At 39.5% G+C, this 25,717-nt stretch overlaps 1 protein-coding gene across 3 annotated transcripts; it reads left to right on the forward strand.

Annotated features, from left to right (window-relative positions):
* Positions 1-158: 158 nt before the first annotated feature.
* On the forward strand, positions 159-25,717 carry LOC127429806 (major facilitator superfamily domain-containing protein 1). Of its 3 annotated transcripts, XM_051679038.1 has the most exons (17): positions 159-272; positions 380-677; positions 850-902; positions 1,616-1,728; positions 6,087-6,129; positions 6,638-6,705; positions 6,794-6,902; positions 13,511-13,613; positions 14,243-14,341; positions 17,277-17,388; positions 17,951-18,007; positions 18,982-19,138; positions 19,262-19,359; positions 22,419-22,531; positions 22,737-22,784; positions 22,865-22,931; positions 24,586-25,717. In XM_051679038.1, exons 2-17 carry the CDS (start codon positions 530-532, stop codon positions 24,587-24,589), a joined length of 1,392 nt encoding a protein of 463 aa, XP_051534998.1. In that variant the 5' UTR covers positions 159-272; positions 380-529; the 3' UTR covers positions 24,590-25,717. The 3 variants fall into 3 exon arrangements, with proteins under 3 accessions (XP_051534998.1, XP_051534999.1, XP_051535000.1); XM_051679039.1 differs by lacking the exon at positions 159-272 and having other exon boundaries at positions 364-677; XM_051679040.1 differs by lacking the exon at positions 159-272 and having other exon boundaries at positions 521-610.

Here is a 25,717-nt window from a genome sequence, read left to right on the forward strand (position 1 = left end):
TGTCCCAAGAAATTGCCTGTAATAAAACGTCATTGTTGAACACAAAAGGCACCGAGTTGAAGCTGAAGTATTTAATTTTTGCGCCATCAAACGGAATACGCCCCCTGTCTGTTACTGGCCAAACAAAGAGATAGTCCCGAGTAATGTTATTGGGGCAGGTCGCTCAAAACAACAGATCAGTTTTCATATCGCCACAGAAAATGAACCTGTGAATGGCTTACTTATAGTTCTGCAAATGAAGCTGGGATAGAAGCATTTTAACACAGAAAAAGGTACATACTTCAGCTTTAACAATGTGTTTCATTCTAAAGTTCTACTCATTACTCTAGACACATTTTTATTTCTTTTACTTTATTTTCTTTGATTTATACTCTTTCAGAGAACTGAATAGTTTGCACGGACATCACATGGACTATGTTCGAAGTAGCATACTGCACTTCATGAGTAGTACATGAAGTAGTACGGAAGTTTAGAATCGCTCGTGATCATGTGACTGTCAGCGGTCATGTGACAGTGAGTGTGTGTGAAGATGGCAGAGAGACACGAGCATCAGAGTCTCCTCAATGAAGATGATGAAGATGAAGATCATTATCAGAACTCAATGAATCCGGTGTGTGATCCGAATCATCTGCTGCACCGGATAGTCGTTCTCATCTTCATGTGTTTTCTGGGTTTCGGTGTGTTTGTTTACATTCATTCATCCCGTTACACAGTTTATATTTCACTTCTAACAGTACTGTGGCAGTATTATTTATTTATTTTGTCAGTGGAATTTCAGCAGCTCAGTATTGTGTGAGATTACATCTGAAAGTGAAACTTACCATGTTTACTTTGTTTTCTCTGATACAGGAAGTTATTTCTGTTATGATAATCCAGCTGCTCTTCAAACTCAAGTCATACAGGTGTCTGTCTGTCTGTCTGTCTATCTCTCTCTCTCTCTCTCTGTGTGTGTGTGTGTGTGTGTCTGTGTGTCTGTGTGTCTGTGTCTGTGTGTCTGTGTCTGTGTGTGTGTGTCTGTGTCTGTCTGTCTGTCTGTCTGTCTGTCTGTCTCTCTCTCTCTCTCTCTCTGTGTGTGTGTGCGTGCGTGCGTGTGTCTGTCTGTCTGTGTGTGTGTGTCTGTCTGTCTGTCTGTCTGTGTGTGCGTGTGTGCTGTGCGTGTCTGTCTGTGTGCGTGTGCGCGCGTGTCGGTCTGTGTGTGTGTGCGTGTGCGCGTGTGCGTGTGTGTCAGTCTGTGTGTGTACGTGCGTGTGCGTGCGCGTGCGTGTGTGTGTGTGCTCTTCAAACTCAAGTCATACAGGTGTCTGTCTGTCTGTCTGTCTGTCTATCTCTCTGTGTGTGTGTGTGTGTGTGTGTGTGTCTGTCTGTCTGTCTGTCTGTCTGTCTGTCTGTCTGTCTGTGTGTGTGTGTGTGCGTGTGCGTGTCGGTCTGTGTGTGTGTGTGTGTGTGTGTGTGCGTGTGTCGGTCTGTCTGTGTGCGTGTGTGTGTGTGTGTGTGTGTCGGTCTGTCTGTGTGTGTGTGTGTGTGTACGTGCGTGCGTGTGTGTGTGTGTGTGTGTACGTGCGTGCGTGTGTGTGTGTGTGTAATAGTGAGTATAATGTCTCTCTCTGTGTCTCAGGATATGAATCTTAACACAGCGTCGTTCATGCAGCTGTACGCATGGTACTCGTGGCCCAATGTTGTTCTGTGTTTTCTGGGCGGTTTTCTTTTGGACCGGGTGTTTGGCATCAGGTGGGTTCATTTCATCCTCCAGTCATGTTTTATTTCCATCCAAAGTTCAAAAATGAAAATTCTGTCATTATTTACTCACCCTGACGTTGTTCCAAACCTGTATGCTTTTATTATGTCCATGGAACGCAGAAGGAGATTTTGTGAAGAATTTTTATGTAGCTCATGTCCATTCAGTGAAAGTTCATAGTGACCACGACTGTCAAGCTATAAAAAGCACCAACAAAAGTACTCTACGTGGGTTCATATGGACTACTTTATGATACTTAATGTCGTTTTTTTGTTGTTGTTGTTGTTTTGGAGATTGACAGCTCCTGTTTACTGTATTCCATTGTATGGAAAAGAACAGTGTGAACATTCTGTCATACTGGTTTGGAACGACGGGAGAGTGAGTAAATGATTTTGTCCATTTACCTTTAAAAACAAACCTCATTTGGGCAAAGAAGTCCACTGTTAATGTGTTCCTGATGACTACCCTCCAAAACATATTAAAGTGATAATTAATAAAGGAGTAAATGGGTCAATGACAAATTAGGTTTTCTGACATGATTTTAAATGGCGACCTACATGTCGGATACACCACATGACTTTGATTCGGTGGACAAAAGTTTTTCAGATATTAACATTTTAAAACAGAATTGTTTCACTGCTTATTTTTTTATAAGAACATAATAATAATAAAATATTATTCTGTACTACTCATGCCAACATTTTTTAAAGAATTTTAGCTTTTAAAGGAATGTTCCGGGTTCACTACAAGTTAAGCTCATTCGACAGCATTTGTGGCATAATGTTGATTTATAACAAAAATAAATTTCAACTTGTTCCTCCTTCAAAAAAGAAAATCAAATATCGAGATTCCAGTGAGACACTTACGATGGAAGTCAATGGGGTCAATTTTTGGAGGGTTTAAACAAAGAAATGTGAAGTTTATAATTTTATAAAAGCACTTACAGTTGAAATTTATAATAGAGCCCGACTGATATGGGATTTGAGACCGATACCGATTTTAGAGAGGGAAAATTCACCAATTACTGATATGGTGGCCGATTTAGTTAATTTTTGAGCTGGGATGTTTGTGGATTTTGCACCGATATGACTATGCAAAGGCACTCAGAAGGCTGCTTTCTTAAACAAATATTTTTATCATATTTTACATTGTCAACAAATTCTAGAAATGAACACTGGCAAAATAAAAATAAAATAAATAGCTAAATAAACATCAGTACTATTTAGTATCAGTCAAATGCTGACTATATTAATAATGCCGAGTCAAGAGATAAACAGTGGCAGCGGTGTTGCACCGTATTCTGCTATACAAGTTCAGGGGAAACTTTCAACGGTGGAAAACCAGACTTTTAAATATTACATTTTGTAAATGCAACGACTGGAATTGTTCGGTTGAAGGGGGTACCAAACTGTGAATCCTGAACAAAACAGTTTGGTGAATACATGTTTACACATTAGCTTCCACTCAGCTGACAAGCAATGAAAGTAGCTACGTGATTAGCTTGTTAGCTATAAGCTCGTTGTCACGGAGAGTAAAAGATGGACTTTATTTACTTTCCAGCATTGCGTCTCACCAACTAGGTATCAACGTAGCGTAAAATCAACACTCACCACACAATCCACCATCTCACCGTTGTCTGCTGAGCTGCAAAAAGATGCTCTGTTTACCTTTCAATCTGCTTCATTACTGACTGCACTGACAAACTATAGCTGGATAACAGCAAACAGACACGAGTGACATGGCTGTCAGGGACAGGGTTAATGTTATTAGTTATATTGAAAAGAGAATATGGTGGGGTCATTGTTTATTAACTTTCCAGTATGTATTTCACAAACTAGTTAGCAGCTTACCGAGAAGACACTGCTGAACTCCGCACTGTTTAACTCTGCCCTGTCTGCAGAGCCACCTTCAGTTCAGCTCTGTAAACAATGGAGTCGGAGCGCGCTCTGCTGGACAAACTATGTTATTACACCAATTCTGAAGCATTGTTTTCTGCATTATATGTTCTGAAAAAAAGTTTTCATATCTGCGCATATCGGTAAAATATATGTGTAAAATATAATATCATTCGACCGATATATTGGTCGGGCACTAGTTTTAAGTCATTAAAACTAATTTTTTAACCAACCAAAGATTTCATATTAGCAAACTATAGTTTTGGCAAGTCATTTAGGACATCTACTTTGTGTGTGACATAAGTAATTTTTCCAACAATTATTTACAGACAGATTATTTCACTTTTAATTGACTACATCACAAGTCCAGTGGGTCAGAAGTTTACATACACTAAGGTAACTGTGCTTTAAGCAGCTTGGAAAATTCCAGAAAATGATGTCAAGCCTTTAGACAATTAGCCAATTAGCTTCTGATAGGATGTGTACTGAATTGGAGGTGTACCTGTGGATGTATTTTAAGGTCTACCTTCAAACTCAGTGCCTCTTTGCTTGACATCAAGGGAAAATCAAAATAAATCAGCCAAGACCTCAGAAAAAATTGTGGACCTCCACAAATCTGGTTCATCATTGGGAGCAATTTCCAAATTCCTGAAGGCACCACATTCATCTTTCCAAACAATAGTACGAAAGTCCGTGGGACCATGCAGCCATCATACCGCTCAGGAAGGAGACACGTTCTGTCTCCTAGAGATGAACATAGTTTGGTGCGAAAAGTGCAAATCAATCCCAGAACAACAGCAAAGGACTTTATGAAGATGCTGGAGGAAACAGGTAAACAAGTATCTATATCCACAGTAAAATGAGTCCTATATTGACATAACCTGAAAGGCTGCTCAGCAAGGAAAAAGCCACTGCTCCAAAACCACCATAAAAAAGCCAGACTACAGTTTGCAAGTGCACATGGGGACAAGGATCTTACTTTTGGAGAAATGTCCTCTGGTCTGATGAAACAAAAATTGAACTGTTTGGCCATAATGACCATAGTTATGTTTGGAGGAAAAAGGGTGAGGCTTGCAAGCCAAAGAACACCATCCCAACCGTGAAGCATGGGGGTGGCAGCATCATGTTGAGGGGGTGCTTTGCTGCAGGAGGGTCTGGTGCACTTCACAAAATAGATGGCATCATGAGGAAGGAAAATGATGTGGCTATATTGAAGCAACATCTCAAAACATTAGCCAGGAAGTTAAAGCTCGGTCACAAATGGGTCTTCCAAATGGACAATGACCCCAAGCGTACCTCCAAAGTTGTGGCAAAATGGCTTAAGGACAACAAAGTCAAGGTATTGAAGTGGCCATCACAAAGCCCTGACCTCAATCCGAATTTGTGGGCAGAACTGAAAAAGTGTGTGCGAGCAAGGAGGCCTATAAACCTCACTCAGTTACACCAGTTCTGTCTGGAGGAATGGGCCAAAATTCCAGCAACTTATTGTGAGAAGCTTGTGGAAGGCTACCCAAAAAGTTTGACCCAAGTTAATCAATTTAAAGGCAATGCTACCAAATACTAACAAAGTGTATGTAAACTTCTGACCCACTGGCTCAGCGAGTATTGACGCTGACTAACACACCTGGAGTCACGAGTTCGAATCCAGGGTGTGCTGAGTAACTCCAGCCAGGTCTCCTAAGCAACCAATTGGCCCAGTTGCTAGGGAGGGTAGAGTCACATGGGGTAACCTCCTCGCGGTCACTATAATGTGGTTCTAGCTCTCGGTGGGGCGTGGTAAGTGGTGTGTGGATGCCGTGGAGAATAGCGTGAAGCCTCCACACGCGCTATGTCTCCGCGGTAACGTGCTCAACAAGCCACGAGATAAGATGCGCGGATTGACGTCTCAGACGCGGAGACAACTGAGATTCGTCCTCCGCCACCCTGATTGAGGCGAGTCACTACGCCACCACGAGGACTTAGAGCACATTGGGAATTGGGCATTCCAAATTGGGGAGAAAAGAAAAAAAGAAAATGAGGAACGAGTTGAAATTAATATTCTTTTGATGAGATTCCCATCGTCTTTTGAACGTTACACAACTGAATTTGTTTTTACTTTAAGCCCCAGAAAAATATCAAAATTACTTTGAACTCAGTAATTGAAAACATGTTTATTATAGCTGTACTCAAGTGATTTTTTTGTGTGAATTGCATTTTTATATATTTTTGAATATCCTAATAAATCTGAACAATATGTCATTGAATCAAATAGTAAAGGGTGTTTTTATTCATATGGAGCAATTATAATGACATTTTTGCCATTACAGCCATCATGTGATAATTGTGTAATAATACGATGTGCATATTTTGCCTCTCGATGTCTATCTAATGATGTCATTTGCTTGCAGTAATTGAAGGTTGTCTGATGGTTTGTTAATGTTACAAAGTGAGTTTACAGGATGTTTTATTCTTTCTAGGTTGGGGACAATAATCTTTGCACTGTTTGTGTTATTAGGACAGGTAGGTTATCACACACATACACACATACTCAGTACTGGCAGTGTCACACTCCTTCAGACGCATCTACACTGGAGGGAAACCAATGAGCTGTGAGCTCAAAAGTAGATGACATCAACAGTTAAAATCCTACTTTATTTTCAGTGGAAACCTAATGGTGTAAAAACTGACTTTGCATGGGTTATTTTAGAATACTGAAACAATTTTGTGCAATACATTTAGTCTAATTTCTAAAACCATGTTAGTTTAAAAACAAAATATGATTTAAATAAGTAGATCAGAAATCTCACTGGCTGGCTTTGATGTGACTGCCAGAAGTTATTTAAATATATCGCAAATACAATTCATGGCAAAAAATATAATGATACTTGTGAATAAAATGATTTCAGTTAGACAGGTAAAATAAAGTAGCTGAAGTCAGTGCAGTAGCATCAGAAATACATAACTAAAACTTGAAATTTTGTGCATCAACTCAAGATGTGATTTGATGAAACAGTGCTTGTTATTGCAGATAATATTTGCTGCTGGCGCTCTGGCTAATCATTTCTGGCTGATGGAAGTGGGGCGTTTTGTGTTCGGGTGAGTGTAGCTGCAGGTATTGGAATATAAAAACTTAAATAAACATTTTCTTTGAGTGTATGAATTTCTCCTGCATGTGTTTGCTCAGTATTGGCGGTGAGTCGCTGGCTGTCGCTCAGAACACATATGCTGTGAACTGGTTTAAAGGAAAAGAACTGAACCTCGTGTTTGGTCTACAGCTCAGCATGGCCAGACTGGTAAGAGACAGTGTGTGTGTGTGTGTGCTACTACAGTAAATGACTATGACGTTACTGCCGTTAAGTGTGAACAGCTGAATTCACTTTGAATAAATGCAAACTAAAAGTAATCATTATGACTCAAGCACTGCACTGTATTACAAGTTTTTGGAAGCCATACGATCACTTTGTTTGATGAACAGAATGAAATTTAAGTAATTTACTCTCATTCACTTATGGGGGTTCACGTATAGCTGATATAACCCTGATATTTAGCATACACTGTATATGGGTGTTTCTTCATCCATCCATTTTATGCCATTTGTCCGGGTCGCGGTGGCAGCAGACTAAGCAGAACAGCCCATATCATTTTCTGGGTCTCCTCCCAGTTGGATATACCCGGAGCACTTCCCTGTGAAGGTATCCTGACCAGTAGTTGTGTGCGATATGATCAAAATTCTATATCATGGTGTAAGTGATTTTATATCATGGTAACGTTATATTTCACAATATCTTTTTTTTTTTTTTTTTTTAAATCATCTAAAAAGTTATTAAATATACATGTGATAGGGGTGGGTGAAAGCAAAAAATATTTACATCTATTTTGATAAGTAACTCAAAAACGTATGAAAAAATAACGAGAGTTTCTTTTTTTTCTTTTTTTTTTTTTATCTAAAACGATGTCCAAAGTAGCCTTTAAACATTTGAAAATATTTTGTGTAAAAATATTGGGTTGTGAAATTCAAGTTTTAATTATTCAAGTGGTGGATTTCAGGTCGTGAAATTCAAGTCTCAATATTCAGGTTGTTGAATACGGGTTATGTAACGTTGGTGCCTGGAGTGGAAGAGGAAGAGAGGAGATGCAGGAGTAGAATCTTTGAATCTTTTAATTTTACACACTGGAGTAGAACATTTGCTGGAGTGGAAACAATAAATCTTTACATCAAACTTAACTCAATGTAACACTTCAAGGACTGACAAAGGAGTGGGTAAAACTAGAGGATATTTATACAAAAGGAACTAATGAGTGAATGTAATACAGGTGAGGATAATAAGAAACAGATGGAAGTGATGAGGGCAGTGCACTATGAGAAATGAAGTCCGGGGGAAAACTTCAAAATAAGAGTCCTTGAAGAAGATGGAAACAGACTGAGACAGGTTGAGTAATTCAGGTGGCAAAATTCGAGGATGACATTCGGTACTGCAAGGAAGAGCAAACGAGCGACGATGTAATCCATCTCTCTCTTGGACAACCGCAGACCCATGGAAACAGCTCAAGATAATTTTAAACAACTGTGACTGTGAAAACACAAAAAGGTATACTGTAGGGATACTTGTTATAATGTTAATCAGTAAATTGGATCCTTGGATACATAACAGCAAGTTTCATCAAGAACCTTATTTTATAATCATATAGAGAAGGACATTTACCCGTGGAAGCGAATAATCAAACTACCTCATTTTAACTGCATGTCTGCAAAAAAATTAAAAAATAATAAATCTAAAAATGAAATTATATTTTTTATATACGTCTGTTAAACGTGACCTCTCTCTCTCTCTCTCTGCAACCAACAAAATTTGGATGTTTTTAGATTACATGCAAATAAGAATAATCATACAGTCTAACCTTGCCTAATGGATGTGCTCCATTGTGAAAATGTTCTTAGTTCGGTGCAATGGAGGAGTCAGGAGACAACGAAGCTGGTTCAAGGTTAGCTCTTTAATTTTCAGGTTTTCACACACATGACAGTAACCGTCGTTATAAACATAGAGGTAATCAAAATGTAGCACACTCTCAGGCACTCTTGACTGTTGTGCTTTCTGGTCTCTCTCTCTCCTCTCTGATGCTCTGGCGTGTCTTTTAAGTCTCCCTCCGCCATCACTATAATGAGAGACAGGTGTTACGAGATAATTATGAACCAGGTGACGAGCCTTACCGCTCTCTCTCTCCCACAGACTGACACATGACCACACCCCCCATGCCATCCATCAATTGTACGCCTGTCATCAACTGGCCCCCAACTGTATAAACAATTTATGTTAGCACTAGTTAACACAATGTAAATACATTTCAATATATATATATATATATATATATATATAATATACGTATATTCTCTCTCTCTCTCTGTGTGTGTATATATATATATATATATATATATATATATATATATATATATATATATATATATATATACACAGTTGTGCTCAAAAGTTTGCATACCCTGGCAGAAATTGTGAAATTTTGGCATTGATTTTGAAAATATGACTGGTCATGCAAAAACACTGTCTTTTATTTAAGGATAGTGATCATATGAAGCCATTTATTATCACATAGTTGTTTGGCTCCTTTTTGAATCATAATGATAACAGAAATCACCCAAATGGCCCTGATCAGAAGTTTACATACCCTTGAATGTTTGGCCTTGTTACAGACACACAAGGTAATACACACAGGTTTGAATGGCAATTAAAGGTTCATTTCCCACACCTGTGGCTTTTTAAATTCCAATTTGTGTCTGTGTATAAATAGTCAATGAGTTTGTTAGCTCTCACGTGGATGCACAGAGCAGGCTAGATACTGAGCCATGGGGAGCAGAAAAGAACTGTCAAAAGACCAAGCCAAGGTCAGGTAGACCAAGAAAGATTTCAGCCTCAACTGCCAGAAGAATTGTTCAGGATACAAAGAAAAATCCACAGGTAACCTCAGGAGAAATACAGGCTGCTCTAGAAAAAGATGGTGTGGTTGTTTCAAGGAGCACAATACGACGATACTTGAACAAAAATGAGCTGCATGATGGAGTTGCCAGAAAAAAGCCTTTACTGCGCCAATGCCACAAAAAAGCCTGGTTACAATATGCCCGACAACACCTTGACACGCCTTTGGAGTGACGAGACCAAAATAGAGCTTTATGGCCACAACCATAAGCGCTATGTTTGGAGAGGGGTCAACAAGGCCTATAGTGAAAATAATTCCATCCCCACTGTGAAGCATGGTGGTGGCTCATTGATGTTTTGGGGGTGTGTGAGCTATAAAGGCATGGGGAATCTTGTGAAAATTGATGGCAAGATGAATGCAGCATGTTATCAGAAAATACTGGCAGACAATTTGCATTCTACTGCACGAAAGCTGCGCATAGTACGCTCTTGGACTTCCCAGCACAACAATGACCCTAAGCACAAGGCCAAGTTGACCCTCCAGTGGTTACAGCAGAAAAAGGTGAAGGTTCTGGGGTGGCCATCACAGTCTCCTGACCTTAATATCATCGAGCCACTCTGGGGAGATCTCAAATGTGCTATTCATGCAAGACGACCAGAGACATTGCATGACCTGGAGGCATTTTGCCAAGACGAATGGGCAGCTATACCACCTGCAAGAATTTGGGGCCTCATAGACAACTATTACAAAAGACTGCACGCTGTCATTGATGCTAAAGGGGGCAATACACAGTATTAAGAACTAAGGGTATGCAGACTTTTTAACAGGGGTCATTTCATTTTTTTCTTTATTGCCATGTTTTGTTTTATGATTGTGCCATTCTGTTATAACCTACAGTTGAATATGAATCCCATAAGAAATAAAAGAAATGTGTTTTGCCTACTCATCTTCTTTAAAAATGGTACATATATTACCAATTCTCCATGGGTATGCAAACTTTTGAGCACAACTGTATGTATGTATGTATGTATATATATATATATATAATGTACAGATATATATTAGAAAACACTCTGTTGTTCTGAGGGCAGAGAAATATATATATATATGACTCTCACCTCAAATGCTTCATACTCATTCAAAACTGCTCCAGTGCATGCTGGAGGTTGCAGCCTGACGATGCCATCTGGACAACATAGTCTGCAAATAGTAGAGATGAAACCGTGAAGCCCCTAAACTGGACACACTCCGATCCTTGGCTACACCTTGAAATCCTGTCCATGAATTTCACTAACAGGAGAGGTGACAAGGGACATCCTTTATGGAGTCAAACACCCACAAGGAACAAGCTTCGGTACCCCATACTCCCGTATCGCCTGTCACAAGACAACCCCGGGGGCACGCGGTCATAAGCCTTCTCCAAGTCAACAAAATTAATGCAGATTGGATGAGCAAACTCCAACGCCCCCTCTAGGATCCTCGCTAGGGTAAAGAGCTGATCCACAGTTTCACGACCGGGACGGAGTCAGCATTGCTCCTCATCTAGCCGGGGTTCGACAATTGGCCAGAGTCTTCTTTCCAGCACCCTGATATAGGCTTTCCCAGGTAGGCTGAGAAGTTTGATCCCTCTTTTAATTGGTACACACCCTCTGGTCCTTCTTTTTTAAAAATGGGAACCACCACACCCATTTGCCAGTCTTCAGGCACTGTCCACGATCTCCATGCAACTCTGAAAAGGCGTGTCAGCCATGACAGCCCAACAACATCTACAGTCTTCAGCATCTCAGGGAAAATTTCATCCACTCCCATTACCTTGCCACTTGAGAGCTTTTTGACTACCTCAGTGATTTCAGCCCAAGAAATGGGCTAAGACTCCCCCGAGACCTCTGTCCCCACCTTCTCCTCAGAGGACGTGTCAGTCAGGTTCAGAAGTTCCTCAAAGTTTTCCTTCTGGCTTCGTTCCTTCATCAGCTGAATCAGAAGTCCCAAGGGCTAAACAATCCCGAAAGGACTCTTTCTTCAGCCTGACAGCTTCCTTCACCGGTTTCCACCAATGGGTTCTTGTGATGCCGCCACGACAGACAACAACAACCTTCAAGCCACAGCTCCAAGCCGCTGCTTCCGTGATGGGGGGCTTAAACCGGGTCCAGTCAGAGTGCATGTATCCAGCCTCCTTCAGGATCTGGGAAAAGCTCCTCTGGAGGTTGTAGTTAAAGATCTTCTGGACAGGAGACTCCAAAGACATTCCCCTTTTCCCCCTTACAATCCGTTGAGGTTTGCCAGGTTTGTTTGGCAGCCTTCCCACTCAATCTGATCGAACTCACCACCAGGTGGTGATCAGTTGACAGCTCTGCTCCTCTCTTCACCTGAGTGTCCAAAACATAAGGCCGCAGGTCTGATGTTATGACAGTGTTGATCATCGACCTTTGTCCAAAGGTGCTCTGGTACCAAGTACACTATGAACAACCTTATATTCGGACATGGTGTTTGTTATGGCCAATACATGACTAGCACAGAAGTCCAAAAGCAAAACATCGCTCCGCTTCAAATCTGGCAGGTTGTTCCTCCCAATCACTCCCCTCCAGGTTTTCCCATCATCGCCAACATGGGCATTGAAGTGGCCCAGCAGAACTAAAGAGTCCCCAGGTGGTACCCTGTCCAGGGTCCTACTCAGGGTCTCAACTGCGGTTTGATGCATAAGCACAGAACACCGCTAGAGCTTATCCCTCTGCAACATGTAGTCACATTGAGGCAACCCTCTCGTCTATCAAGCTAAACTCCTAAATTGTGGCGCCGAGCCGGGGACGTGAGTGTACCCACGCCAGTTCGCCGCCTCTCAACCTGGGCGACTCCATAGAAGGAGAGAGATCAACCCACATCCAGGAGCTCCACACAGCTCCTAGGGTCACTGGGTCACTCAAACCCATCCAGTACAGTAAGGTGGTGATCCATGGAGGGGGTTGTGGTAGAGGATGGTGGGTTGTTTCTTCAGCTTCTGACAATTTCATAGTTTGAATTTCCAGGTCTGTTTTCTTTTTGTTATATGAAGTTCACCTTAAATCTGACTTGGAAACTTTCTTGTCAGGCCTTTATTTATATTTGCTACTTTATTAAATGCCTTTTATGTATAGATTTTACTGTTTTAGCCTTGTCCAAGACCCAGCTTTTCAATATTAAACTATGAAAATCCGTTATTAATATACAAATTATTACATGTTTAAAACTATTATCATTTAAACAAAGAGTGAAATAAGCTTAAACTATTTTAATATTTAACGTGGGAAAATTATTTGTCAATTTTTCAAAAATGATGACTGGTTCACAGTTGTGGCATCATTTCCACCACACCAAACAATTTATCCCCTAATAATGTTTGTTTCAAAAGTTAGTGTACTTGTACCAAGTGGACAAAAGTGTCAGTGAAGAGCATGCTTGAGATGAATTGTGAGAAAAAACAAGGAAAAATCAAGGGAAATATCATTTGTGAGCAAAATGTTTTTAGCAATCAAGCAGAAATTTTGCCCAATTAATCAAAAGGTGAAAATATCATTTAATTGTGTTTATTTAGGATACATAAAATGTTAGAGACAGTCATTTCAGAAACGTTAAAAATGTCAATTCAGTCAGTGCCATGTCCACCACAGAATTATATTAAACACAATACAGCTGGAAATGACACTGTGCTGGTAATTTTCATGACTTGAATTACATAAATCTCATGTGATGCATGTACATACACTGTTGGGCATTGTTGAAGACAAATTAAATAAATTAGTGAGAGTTTGAAAAAAGTCCACAGGATTAAAGTGCCTGAAGTTTAAGAAACATTTTTTGTTTTTTGGGATATAGGCTAACGCAATTTAATGATAATAATTGACATACTTGTACACTGAAATTAAATGACCACATTAGCATTATATTAGTCACAAAAGGTGACATCATGGTCTGTGTGTGTTATTGTGTTGTTCAGGGCAGTACAGTGAACATGAACATCATCGGTTGGGTGTACGGCCGCATTCAGACTATGACAGGCTCTGCTGGACACACAACACTGGGAATAACACTCATGATCTGTAAGAGAGGACATTTGAACTGCTACTTTAAACAAGCTCTTTATTACATTATATGATCACAGCATATCATTTATGACAGATGCCATGACAGTCATAACAGAAGTTGCACATCTGAGTGTAGAGTTACGAGACACAGAACCATATAACTGTAGGAAGTGTTGTGAAATAAGATAGTATGCTTCACTAATGCACTCATAAACGCTCATCAGATCACGTTACAGTCACACACATCCTTCTGAACCAATGTTTCTTTCACTTCTTTCTTTTGTCATGTTCTGTTTCTTGTCTCTGAATCCTGCAGTCTTCATGTTTCTTTTCCTTTCTGGTTAAACGACTCCTATTCACTTCAGAGTTTCAGTGTCAGATAAACTGCATACTGACAGTTGTGCAGACGTGTATTAAACAAAAATGTCCTTAAAATTTTTTTTTTTTTAAATGAATATTACCCTGAACTAAATAATCCCAGAAATATGCAAAACTGTTAAAATAACATCTGATAAAAGTCTGTTTTATCCTATAGGAGTACATTAGCTTGTAACTTAAAAGGTTTCTCTTAGTTTGTGATTTTGTTAGATTAATGACAGAATAAGTGTAAATGAAGTAATGAAGTGTTCTGTGATCTCGTGCAGCGGCATGCACTTGTCTCTTCTCTCTCATCTGTGCTCTGGTTCTGGGGTTTCTGGACAGACGGGCCGAGAGGATACTGAACAAAGAGCAGGGCAAGACCGGTGAGATTACATGACATTTATGGCACAGCACATGTTTATATTGGTCATATGATGCTCATAATGCTTTGAGATTATAGTATTAAAGTCAGCACAACAACTACTACCATGGTGTGCTATATAAGTACTAATTAAATTAATTAGTAAAACAAATTAAAATGCAATTAATATGAATATATATGTTTGGTCACGAGGGTCAAATACACACTGCCTTTCGCCAGTGTTATTACGAAAACGAAAGCTAACTGAAATCATTTTCATTAAACAAAAACTGAAATTATTGGAAAAAACTGAAACTAAACTAAAATACTTCAAAACTTACTAAAAGAACATAAAAATAATCTCGAATTAATTTCAGTTTTAGTTTTTGACATAATAGGGTTAATATGGGTTACTATTATTTCAGCATTGTAGGTCCATACAATGCAAGTCAACAGGGTCACCTTGAAGCTATAAAAAGCAGATAAAGGCAGCATAAAAGTAATCCATAAGTGGTTTAATCAATATCTTCTGATGGGATCTAATCTGTATTTGGTGAGAACAGACTAAAATATAACTTCTTTTTTCTTCTGTACATCTTGCAATTGCAGGTTACAGGAACGATCATGATTTCAAGCTCAATTACACTTACACTAGTAGAGTTCACAGAACGCTAGTTGGCACTGGGAAATATAATCAAGCTTAAAATCATGATTGCCAAGGAGGCTGCTGATGTCAAGATTTACAGTAAAAAACTTTAATATTGATCTGTTTCTCACCCACATGTATATATCACTTCTGAAGATATGGATTTAAACACTGTAGTCATATGGATTACTTTTGTGCTGCCTTTATGTGCTTTTTGGGGCTTCAAGGTTTTGGACCCTGTTGACTTTCATTGTATGGACCTACACATGGCAGGGTTAGTTCTGAAGAAGCTGAAAGAGGTCCCGGACAAGATAGATCATTGTCATCTCCTTGGCAAATGCAAGGTCTGGTGTTACCAATTAAATCTTTACCATTGCCTGATGTGGCCACTAAAATTGTGTGAGATCACTGCAGGGTGGATACCAAGACAAACAGTTACACAAGAAACTGGCTGCGCTTGACGCTTTGTCTTACAGGAGTAGCATTGTTCAGAAGAAATACCTTGCAGCTTCCACCAAAGTCCATCACCCTGGGCCACAAGCAGCAGAAAACTAGGCTGTTCATAGAACTAAGGGAATCAACTGACCAGTCAGTGAGGGCTGGTCAGACCCAGATCCAAACAGACTTGTGTTTGGAAGGTGAAGGAGGTTGTAAACCAGAGGGTTTCATGGCTGAAGCATCAGGAGATTGTTGGAAGAACCCGGTCAGTAAGATCAGGCCTAGAATGGAGAATGGCTCCATACTCTGGTCTGCAGCCTAGAGAAAGCAGAGGAAATCGATGGTTGTTGCAGAAGTATTTATGGTGGAAAAGAAAGGGTGTATGATTAGAGCAGTCAGCCAGCAGCATCAAGGGCGCTGGACAGTATGGGAGGGTACATCTTATAGAACCTTAGGGTGGGCTGACCTGTGGAAGGTACCCCAGGCCAGGCTAAGTTTTCTAATAATATCCCTACCAAGCCTTGACACCCTTCCAAGCCCTGGAAATATGTCTCAATGGTATGGCACAGAGTAGGGTTGTCACCACTGTGAAGCCCCAAGAAAGAATCTGCAGCACAGATCTGAATCTGAATCTGCTTGCAACCAGTTGACTGGTTACCACACAAAAGTTACCAACTTCAATAATGAACAACACTAGAGTAAATAAATCTATGTCATTTGATAATGATTTGTGTTGAATTTAATGGAAATTCTGCGAATTGCGCTCCGTGGCGTGACAGAAATTTGAGCAGCCTCCGGAGTCTTAGCTGGGCGTAAATTGATCGAAAACAGTTGTTTTGAATTTTAGAACGCGCCGTGTGGTCCGCCAGACTCGTCCGGTGTGCGACCTAGCAAAGTGGTTGGCAGTTATGTTCGCATGGAAGGTTATATGCCGTACAGTGGGTATGGTATAGTATGTATAGTAGCGTGCGACGACACATCGTGATTTCATTCTTAATTCAAACAATTGCACAACCTTAATGGATACCATATACGTAGATGTCTCGGATCTCAAAGTCTGCAGGTTTAGAACGTTATGGATGGTTTTTCTTTCATCATGAACAGTAAGTGCTACTTTACAACAGTCACGTCTGTAACTGAGAGATGTCACATTCCTAACGCCATTTTTTTCTCACTAACGTGTAAATTACAAAGTATTGGAATTAAACATTACATGTTCTGAGAAGTGCCAAAACTTCTACATTATGTGGCTATTATTATTTCTGGATTAACTTTACAGTTTTTAAAGAGTGTTTTGTCTCCAAAAAACTCATGTCCATTTTTCCAATTATTCGTACATCTTTTTATTTCATTAATTCATAAAATGTGATAGTATCACACTGCTGTACTTTATCTCTGTGTCTGATTTAGAACTGGCAGAACTCTAGTACCAGCAACCAGTAGATAAAGTTAACCATTATAGTTATTCTTCCAGTCGATATTTGTACTGTAAAAATCAATGACAGCTGTAACTAATCAGTGCTGGCAAGTGACCACAGAATAAGCGGTAAACGATTTGAATGCACTTCCGCTTCGCTACTACATGTATATTAAAGTATATATTTTTGATGTATTAAAGTATTGAGAATTTGATGGAAAATGTGTTTAATTGTCATGAACTTAATGTCACAATGCAAAAAATCTTAATGATCCTAAAATAGTCTTTATTCTTTTAAGGAAAAAAAAATATTTTATGGTGGAATACTACAGTGATAGGTTTTTGACAGGTTGCGTGAGATTCACTCTTAAATAATGTTGCATAATAATCCACATAAATACCATGTTCAGCTATGTGCATTTCAAGTCAGTGTTTATAGTGTGTGTGTGTGTTTAGGTGAAGTGATCAAGCTGACTGATGTGAAGGATTTTCCCATCTCTCTGTGGCTCATCTTCATCATCTGTGTGGGATATTACGTGGCCATATTCCCATTTATCGGACTGGGACAGTGAGTTATAAACATGATATGGAAATAAAACAAACAACATTGTGAAGCCACTTTTAGTAATGTTTATTCAGAGCTTTCATCTACCACAATAATGTTATGAATTATCTTCATTCAAGGGGCTTTCTCATCAACAGTTAATTGCAATCAATTTGATTAATTAATTGTCAAATCATGTAATTCATTTGCTTAAAATGTTTTATCAGATGACTGCCCTAATATTTTTATTGTTTAAAAGTATATCTGTGTACTGCTAACATATATAAAGCAACAATTTATGAAGTAGTCAGTAAGTGTAAAGTAATTATTTCATCACTCAAATCAAGTCACACTTGCTCCGATAGCACAAAATGTCAGGTCTTTCAACATTTTCACTTATCTTATGTGAAAAATTAAGAACTTCAGGACCAGATAACATTACAGTGTTTGGAAGTGCAACATTTATTTGTAAATATCTTTAAAACAAATTATATTTAAAAACAAAAATATATTCTTTAGTTTTGATTGAGAATATGAGATTGTAAAGGACGATTGTAATTCATGTTTGTATTATCTCTACTCACAGAGTTTTCTTCATAGAGAAGTTCACTTTCACTCCTGTCCAGGCCAGAGCTATCAACAGGTATATACACACACACACACACACACACAGCCACAGCATTCAATCACAAAACATTTTGAATGTAACAGGGTTGACACAAAACAATGTTTTGCAAGAAAAAAAGTCATGAGTTATTAATATTTATTAATATTTCTTTTCCGTTATAGTGTATATTTTATTACAAATTTACAAGACACACCGAGACTTGGTAATAATACCAAAGTTTACACCGTTATCTATTGAAATTATAAATGGATAAATTCCAAACTTATTTTGACAGTGTTGAAATGATGCAGTGCTTTAGGGTTGGTCATGATAAATATGTATTGGTATTTTGCAAGGCTTTAAGCACATTAGTAGAATTAGAGGTTTAAGAATAGTTTATGAATCAACCATTGAAAACTCCATATTTGTTCAGCACTAAAATATTCAGGGTGTGTGTCCCTCTATGGTGGACACTTTGGACCTGAGATGGTACAATATGGTTTTGTATGAAACAATTCTATAATTAATTAATAATTATAATTATAATTATAATTTTCTTTATTTATCACACATTATACATTTGCACATATACAGTGAAATTCTTTTTTTTCACATATCCCAGCTAGGCTGGGGTCAGAGTGCAGGGTCAGCCATGATACAGCACCCCTGGAGCAGATAGGGTCAAGGGCCTTGCTCAAGGGCCCAACAGTGGCATCTTGGCGGTGCTGGGGCTTGAACCCCTGACCTTCTGATCAGTAACCCAGAGCCTTAACCGCTGAGCCACCACTGCAATAACCTTTCCACATTTTTAGACATAGCATTAGCAGAATTACACTTAATTACACTACCATAATAATATATTTATATATTTTGTAGAGAAAAAATTAGTGTCATTCATATACAGTACAGTAAATTAGGCCACTTTTTGACAGGTGTCCCAGTTTACCTGAATTTACTGCACATCTTTGACACAGCTGTTTTAAAGAAACCTTTGTGTTTGTGTATCTTAGTATCGTGTACATCATCTCGGCTCCTGCATCACCTCTGTTGGGGTTTCTGGTCGATAAGACGGGCAGGAACGTCATGTGGGTTCTACTGGCTGTCGTTACCACGCTCATCTCTCACATGATGCTGGCATTTACCCTCTGGAACCCCTGGATCGCCATGGTAACCTCTCACACCCATCTCATTAATATATGGAAGCTTTAAGTTTAATTGTATTTGGAGTTTAGATCTTTTTTTGCTCTAGTGAGGTCTGTACTTTAGTGTTTATGATCGTCTATGTCACAGTCTATCTTAGGTCTATCGTACTCTCTGTTGGCTTGTGCTCTCTGGCCGATGGTGGCATTTGTTGTAGCAGAACATCAGTTGGGAACTGCATACGGTTTGTAAGTGTGAAATATTTGATATTCTTAGTAGAATGAGGAAACAAAAGAAGAAATTAAACTCATGTGCAGTTGAAAGTGATATTACATTTATTAAAACTGTTGCAAATATTCCTACTGTAACAGGGTGAATCTCACAAAACATAAAAAAAACACAATAAAATTAAGCATATTTTAGGACCTATTTTTAATATATTTTGCTTGTAGCATTATTTTCATGACAAATAAGCAACTTTCCCCCTCAAATTCTCTTTACTGTAATGCATTAGGACATTCATTTTTTATCCATCCATTTTCTGTCACTTATTCGGGTCCGCATCGCGTTGACAGCAGACTAAGCAGGACCGCCCATTCGGTCTCCTCCCAGTTTGACATGCCTGAAACACCTCCCTAGTAAGGTGCCTAGGAGGCATCCTGACCAGATGCCCGAAGCACCTCAACTTGCTCCTTTCAGTGCAGAGGAGCAACAACTCTGCACTGAGCCTCCAGATATCTGAGCTTCTCACCCTATTCCTTAGGCTAAATTTTTTTGGGGAGATTCAACCAATGCACATTTTTATTTATTTATTTAATGTATGACTTTGTCTCATGTGTTCCCTTTTTTTATGGTCACTTCGATGCTGAGTCAGTAGCTGACTCTATAGGAACGCAGACTGCCATGGCAAAGGCAGCCTATTGCCTCTGTGGCACCCTTAAAGTCACCTTTGGAGCCACCGGCTGTGATGTCAGTGGCTACACAAGAAAATTGACCCTAGGCCTAGTTTCGGTGAGCCAGAGACCCCTGGATGGGCTTAGCTTTTCCGATGGCAGTCACCCATTGAACCAGGGGCCAAACCCCCTGGGACAGGCTACGCCAAGCTCGAAATGCACTTGCTTGTCTGTTCCTTGTGTCGCTCTGCATCGAATGGCCAGGCACAAGGAGCTATTTGCCCTGATCCAAGGGCTGCAGTCAAGGCTTCTCCTGCAAAAGAGGTGGCTGTTGGTGTGTGCCGCACATTCGCCTTACTGTAGCATGCTACTTACCTGCACCACAAAGTGTCATGACTCCCAGTCCCACAGAGTGTCAGGGATCCACCGTTATCCCCTCCATTTTTCCAGTGTGGTACAAACTACTATTAATGCACTGGTATCCAGTCACTCCTCCGCAAGGGAGGAATGAGATTGTTTCTTCCCAGCGAGCATTGAGCAGCTTCTACAGCCACTGTTTTCTGGTCTGGGAGAAGTATGACAGCATGTGTCTGTGACTGTGGTCCTGAAGAATGCATATTTCCATGTCCAAATAGCCCCTTGTCACAGGCAGTTACTTGGATTCGCCTTCAAGTGGTTGGCGTATCAGTTCTGCTTGTTGCCTTTTGGCATGTCCCTAGCACCTTGCACATTCACAAAGTAACTGGAAGCAGTGCTTGCTCCCTTGAGGTTGAGCAAAATTAGAGTCCTGAATTATCTATCAATTTGCTTATCTTGGACCACTTTAAAGGTCTGCCACAAATGACCTTTGGGTCGCACATATGCCTTCCCTCCAATGAAGTTGCAGCACATAGTGCTGTGCAAAGTAAGGGAGGACCGGGAATCTGTTCTTTTAGTTGCACCTCGTTGGCCCAACGTGTTGTTGGACATCCCCCTTGGGAGATTCCACTCAAAGTAGACTTGCCTCTTTCAGGTTGGGGGTGATCTGGCATCTGCAGCCATAGAAGTGGAGGGTCCATTTTTGGCCTCTGAAGGCTCTCGTTAGAGGGCCAAAGGTTAACGGCATTTGTCATTGACACCAATTTGCATTCCAGAGCCCCTTCACGAGGCAGCGCTATGCTTTAAAGTGGCGACTTTTCACTTATGGTGTGGTTTGTCTATCGACAAGCATCCGTTGGTCGTTTCGTCTGCCCGTTGCACGTCCCTGTTTGGGACCTGTCGGTAGTGCTAGAGGCGCTTGCAGCTTTGCCGCTTGAACCTCTGGTGTCACACTCTACTAATTAGATGGAGTTGCTATTGGTGCTTGTTTCGCTGAAGCATATTGGGGATTTGCATGCCCTTGTAAATGGCCCCTGTCTGGAATTTTGATGAGTAGATTTCACCACTGTCTTAGTGGGAAGGGACCAGGTCAGGTCGTCGGTGAGGTGCACACAGAGGAAATTGATACACCTAACTCTTTCCACAGCAGCCCCATCGATGTATGAGGGGGCATGTTCATCCTTCTGCAGCTTCTGATGAGGATGAGTGCCTGCACAGGATGTGTCCCATCAGAGAGCTGCGGATATATCTTGATTGAAAGCGGGGACTGGTGTAAAACGAACTGGCTGTTAGTCTCTTTTGGTGAATGCTCAATTGGTTTGGCAATTACCAAACAGAGGCTCTCCTATTGGGTTGTAAAAACAATAGAGGAGCATGGTGTCCTCGTGGGCCTGGTGCAAGTGCATGACTCATGAGGATATTTGTTTTGCTGGTAGGTGGGCCTCACCAGGTTTCAACAGGTTTTGTAACTTGGTTGTGTCTCCTCTTGCTTCCCAGGTGCTGAATGTCGAGACTCCGTAGATTCCCTTGTGCTTCATTACCCTGCTTTGCTAGTGATCACTGTTTTTTTTTTATTTGTGGCTCAAGCAGCAGCATGGCGCTGTGCGATACAGTTCCCATACTATCAGCTACTGACACAGCGTCAAAGTGACCTTAAAGGAAATGTCGGTTCCCTGAATAAGGTAACAAGATGCTGCATAGCTCAGCCACACTGCTGGATGTCTAGCTGCCAGGGATGTATTCTTCTCCATTCAGCAGAAAATCGAAAATCTTATGAAGTACCGCAATTGAGGGGGCGGATCTTGCTTGAGCGACATCTGCCAATGAAGTAGTGTGATTCTATTCTTGCGTTGGTAATCGACACACCTGAACGTGTTCCCATAGCGTCAGCTACTGACACAATGTCTTGTTCCCTCATTCAGGGAAACAGGATTATATACATAACCAGAGGTGTTCCTTTTACAAAACTAAGTTCTTGATAAAAACTAAATACTTTGGTAAAACAGAGTGTGATTAAAGGTGAATTATTGATTATGTCACTCTTGTGATGTGTGTAGTATGCAGTCCATACAAAACTTGGGTCTGGCCCTTATCTCCATGGCAGCAGGAGCAATCTTAGACAGCAAAGGTTACCTGTTCCTGGAGGTGTTCTTCATTGCCTGTGTTTGTTGTGAGTACATACAGCTGCACAGACTAGGGTGTGGCCAATTCAATTCAAATTTATACTCATGAATTGAAAGGAAGCCAATTATTAAATTCTGAATTTTGCTCAACCTTTGTGATTGTGCTCAAAGCCCAAAAATGTTTTATTAGTTTTCTGAAACAAAAACATGATATTGTACATGAGATGTGATTGTGTATTTTTGTTGTTTCAGTGGCTCTGATCGCTGTGGTGTTGCTATATCTCTATGATTATATCAAAGGTAATATCGGTGTTCACTCAACACACATTCAGTGTTTAATAAGAGTCAGTATCCATGTCTTTATCTGTGTTCTTCATCAGAGGGGGAGCTGAACCTGTCTGCGTCAACACGAGCCAAACGCGCCAAAGCTTTATCTGAGTCTTCTGAGTGAGTATATAGTGCACATATCCATGTCCTCTGAGTGAGTATGTAGCCAAAGTCCCTCTAAGGGCAAGTCAGTCCACTCAGTGGCCATCTTTGGAACGCTCCCAGGCAGCTATTTTCTAGATACAAGCGGCATAGAAGAAATTGTGACAACAATGGTATCATAAATTGTGCCTCTTCACACTATAAAACATTATTTTTTCAGGTTTTTTCAGCTAATGTGCATGTGTGTATAGTGCACATATCTGTGTAATTTCTTCTTACAATCTGTGACTCTTGGTGTAGCTGGTCTGATGTGATCACTGGTGTCCATGATTACCTCAGAGCACAGCTGATGGAAAAAAAGCTAAACCATGTTCAAGTAACTTGCAATTTTATTTTTCAACCGCAGATGTCAACAGAGATCCCAGAATTCTGGAGTGTACCTTTTATATTACCATGCTGCTAAGCTAATGACGAAAACCACACCTAATAAGCATAAAACATAAGACATAGCACACACAAATATAGGGTGAAATAGTCATGAATTCATAACATTTAAACATTATAGAATATATCAGTAAAATTGAATTTATATGCTGGAGACAACTCTCAGACGCATTAAACAGCACATGCAGTCTGTCAGCGCACCTGATGTGGCAGCCAGCCCACATGAAACAATACTAATGCAGCCTACAAGCCTTCAGAAAAATCATAATTACGATTTCCGAGCACATGCATGACCAGGCAAAGTCGTATTTACAAGTGGGAAACTCTGAATTCTAGATGATACCGAGTTGTGATGTTGGAAGTGTTGTGTCAACATGATTTTGCAAAGTTAGCTTTATTTCAATAATACTAATTTGTTTTATATGACAGTTAGCTAATGTAAAGCTAATGACTAACCCTTTGCGGTTTATTTTATGCAAATTAATTAATAATCTTATAGATACAATGCATTAATAAATCATATAGGTTGTGCAAAAGTGCAGGTATATTCACAAATGCTTATTTACCGGTTCAACAGAAAAAGAGCTTTTGCCGTCATTCATTGTGTATTTGTTTTAGTTTGTTTTTTTTCCCAACGTAAACATTTGACATCATTAAAACAAATGCTCGAACCGGATGAAGGAGCTTCCCAGGTGCACTTAAAGACAGCATAACTTACTTGTGTCTTAATCTTTTATTGCTGCAACCATGTTTTATCACACTAATGTGTTTTTCACTACTGAAAAGTAGCACCAGAGCGCATATGCAACTTAATGATAATACAGTTAGCTGTCAGTTATCGATTGTTACTGATTTTATCGATTATTTGTTGCAGCACTAGATTGTACAATTTTATTGATACTTTTTGGTATTGAATGATTATATTTATGTATTTATAATCGACATTTCTCTCACTTTGTCCTCCATCTTATGTATTTTATTCTCTGTGTTTATTGCAATGCATTCTAATATTGTCGTCTTTGTCTGCGATACATGTAATGCATGGAGGACCGAGTCTGACAAAATGTAAAAAATAACTAAATAAATAAATATATTTGCAAGTAAATGTAAAAAAATGAAAAAAAAAAAAAAACAACAAAAAAAACCTGTTCATATAAAGAAATACATTTTCAAATGTGGCATTAATGAGTATTTACACTTTTGCACATTGTGCTGTGATGTGTTTTAGGTGAAGGTGCCTCTGACCTCTGAGCACCTGTCCTGCATCTGTCCTTTACCACGGGTGTTTCTGCACTAAACACTCTTCTGTCACTCGTCACTGAGCACTTCAGATGAGCACATCTCTCGGTCACTTCTCTTAACTCATCATGAGACTGTAGGAGTCTGATATAATAACAGACAGAAGATCAGGAGGCGTTTGGCCTTGAACAGCACTTATGTGAATATGATTGAACGCGTTGAGGTGAATCTTACGAAACCTGCATTCATAATGATCCCAAAATCAAAAGAAAAATTCAAAGTGATATTTTGCTTAAATGAAGCCTTCTTTAGTCCCATTAACATTTCAACATGAAGACTGACATTATTTTCATGACACGTAGGCACATTTAACCCCCAAATTTTCATTACCGTAATGTAAAAAATAATGATATATTATTTAAATACGTGTTTAAGTATGCATCAAGTCAGTATTTGTTGTACTGGATTTAGTTTATGCTGATTTTAATAAAAAAATGTCATTGTGTCTAGACAGAATGGTTTTAGGAATCAGATTTTTAAATCACAGAAATGAGTTTTTTTGTTGTTGTTTTTTTGTGGCCAAATATGACCTGGACATGTTTACTTGTTTTTTACTTGTTGACTCAGGGAAACATGAGTTAGTTTATTAAATCATCAGGATTGGTGATAAGGAGAAATATCTATTTGCATTAGAGTCCATGAGGATTTATCAGTGAACAAGAGATGTGATTATTTCAGGCCAAAAGTACTTTTAACAAACAATGCTACTTCTAAAAACACCTCTGGCTTTTTTGGAGCCACAGAAAGTAGGACTTTTATTTGTGGCCTTTTTTGAAAGCACTTGTAAGACTCTGTCTCAACCAGTACTGTTCATGTTAATAATGTTTGTGAACTCTCTGATAAACTGTCATTGTTCTTGTTTGGTAAGTGCATCGTCTTCTCACAAGTTTTATAACCCTTAAGAGTTCGAGGGAGATTTATAGTTCAGGTTCGACTGACAGATGTTAATGGATTTAAAATTTCACTAAATTCTGAATTCTCAACATAACTCCGAAGCACATGTTTTAGCTTTAACTTTTATTTCTTTGTTTTTTTAATTGATTAAATGTTTTGAACAGTGA

The sequence above is a fragment of the Myxocyprinus asiaticus genome, chromosome 39 (assembly GCF_019703515.2).
Source record: "Myxocyprinus asiaticus isolate MX2 ecotype Aquarium Trade chromosome 39, UBuf_Myxa_2, whole genome shotgun sequence".
Lineage (NCBI taxonomy): Eukaryota > Metazoa > Chordata > Actinopteri > Cypriniformes > Catostomidae > Myxocyprinus > Myxocyprinus asiaticus.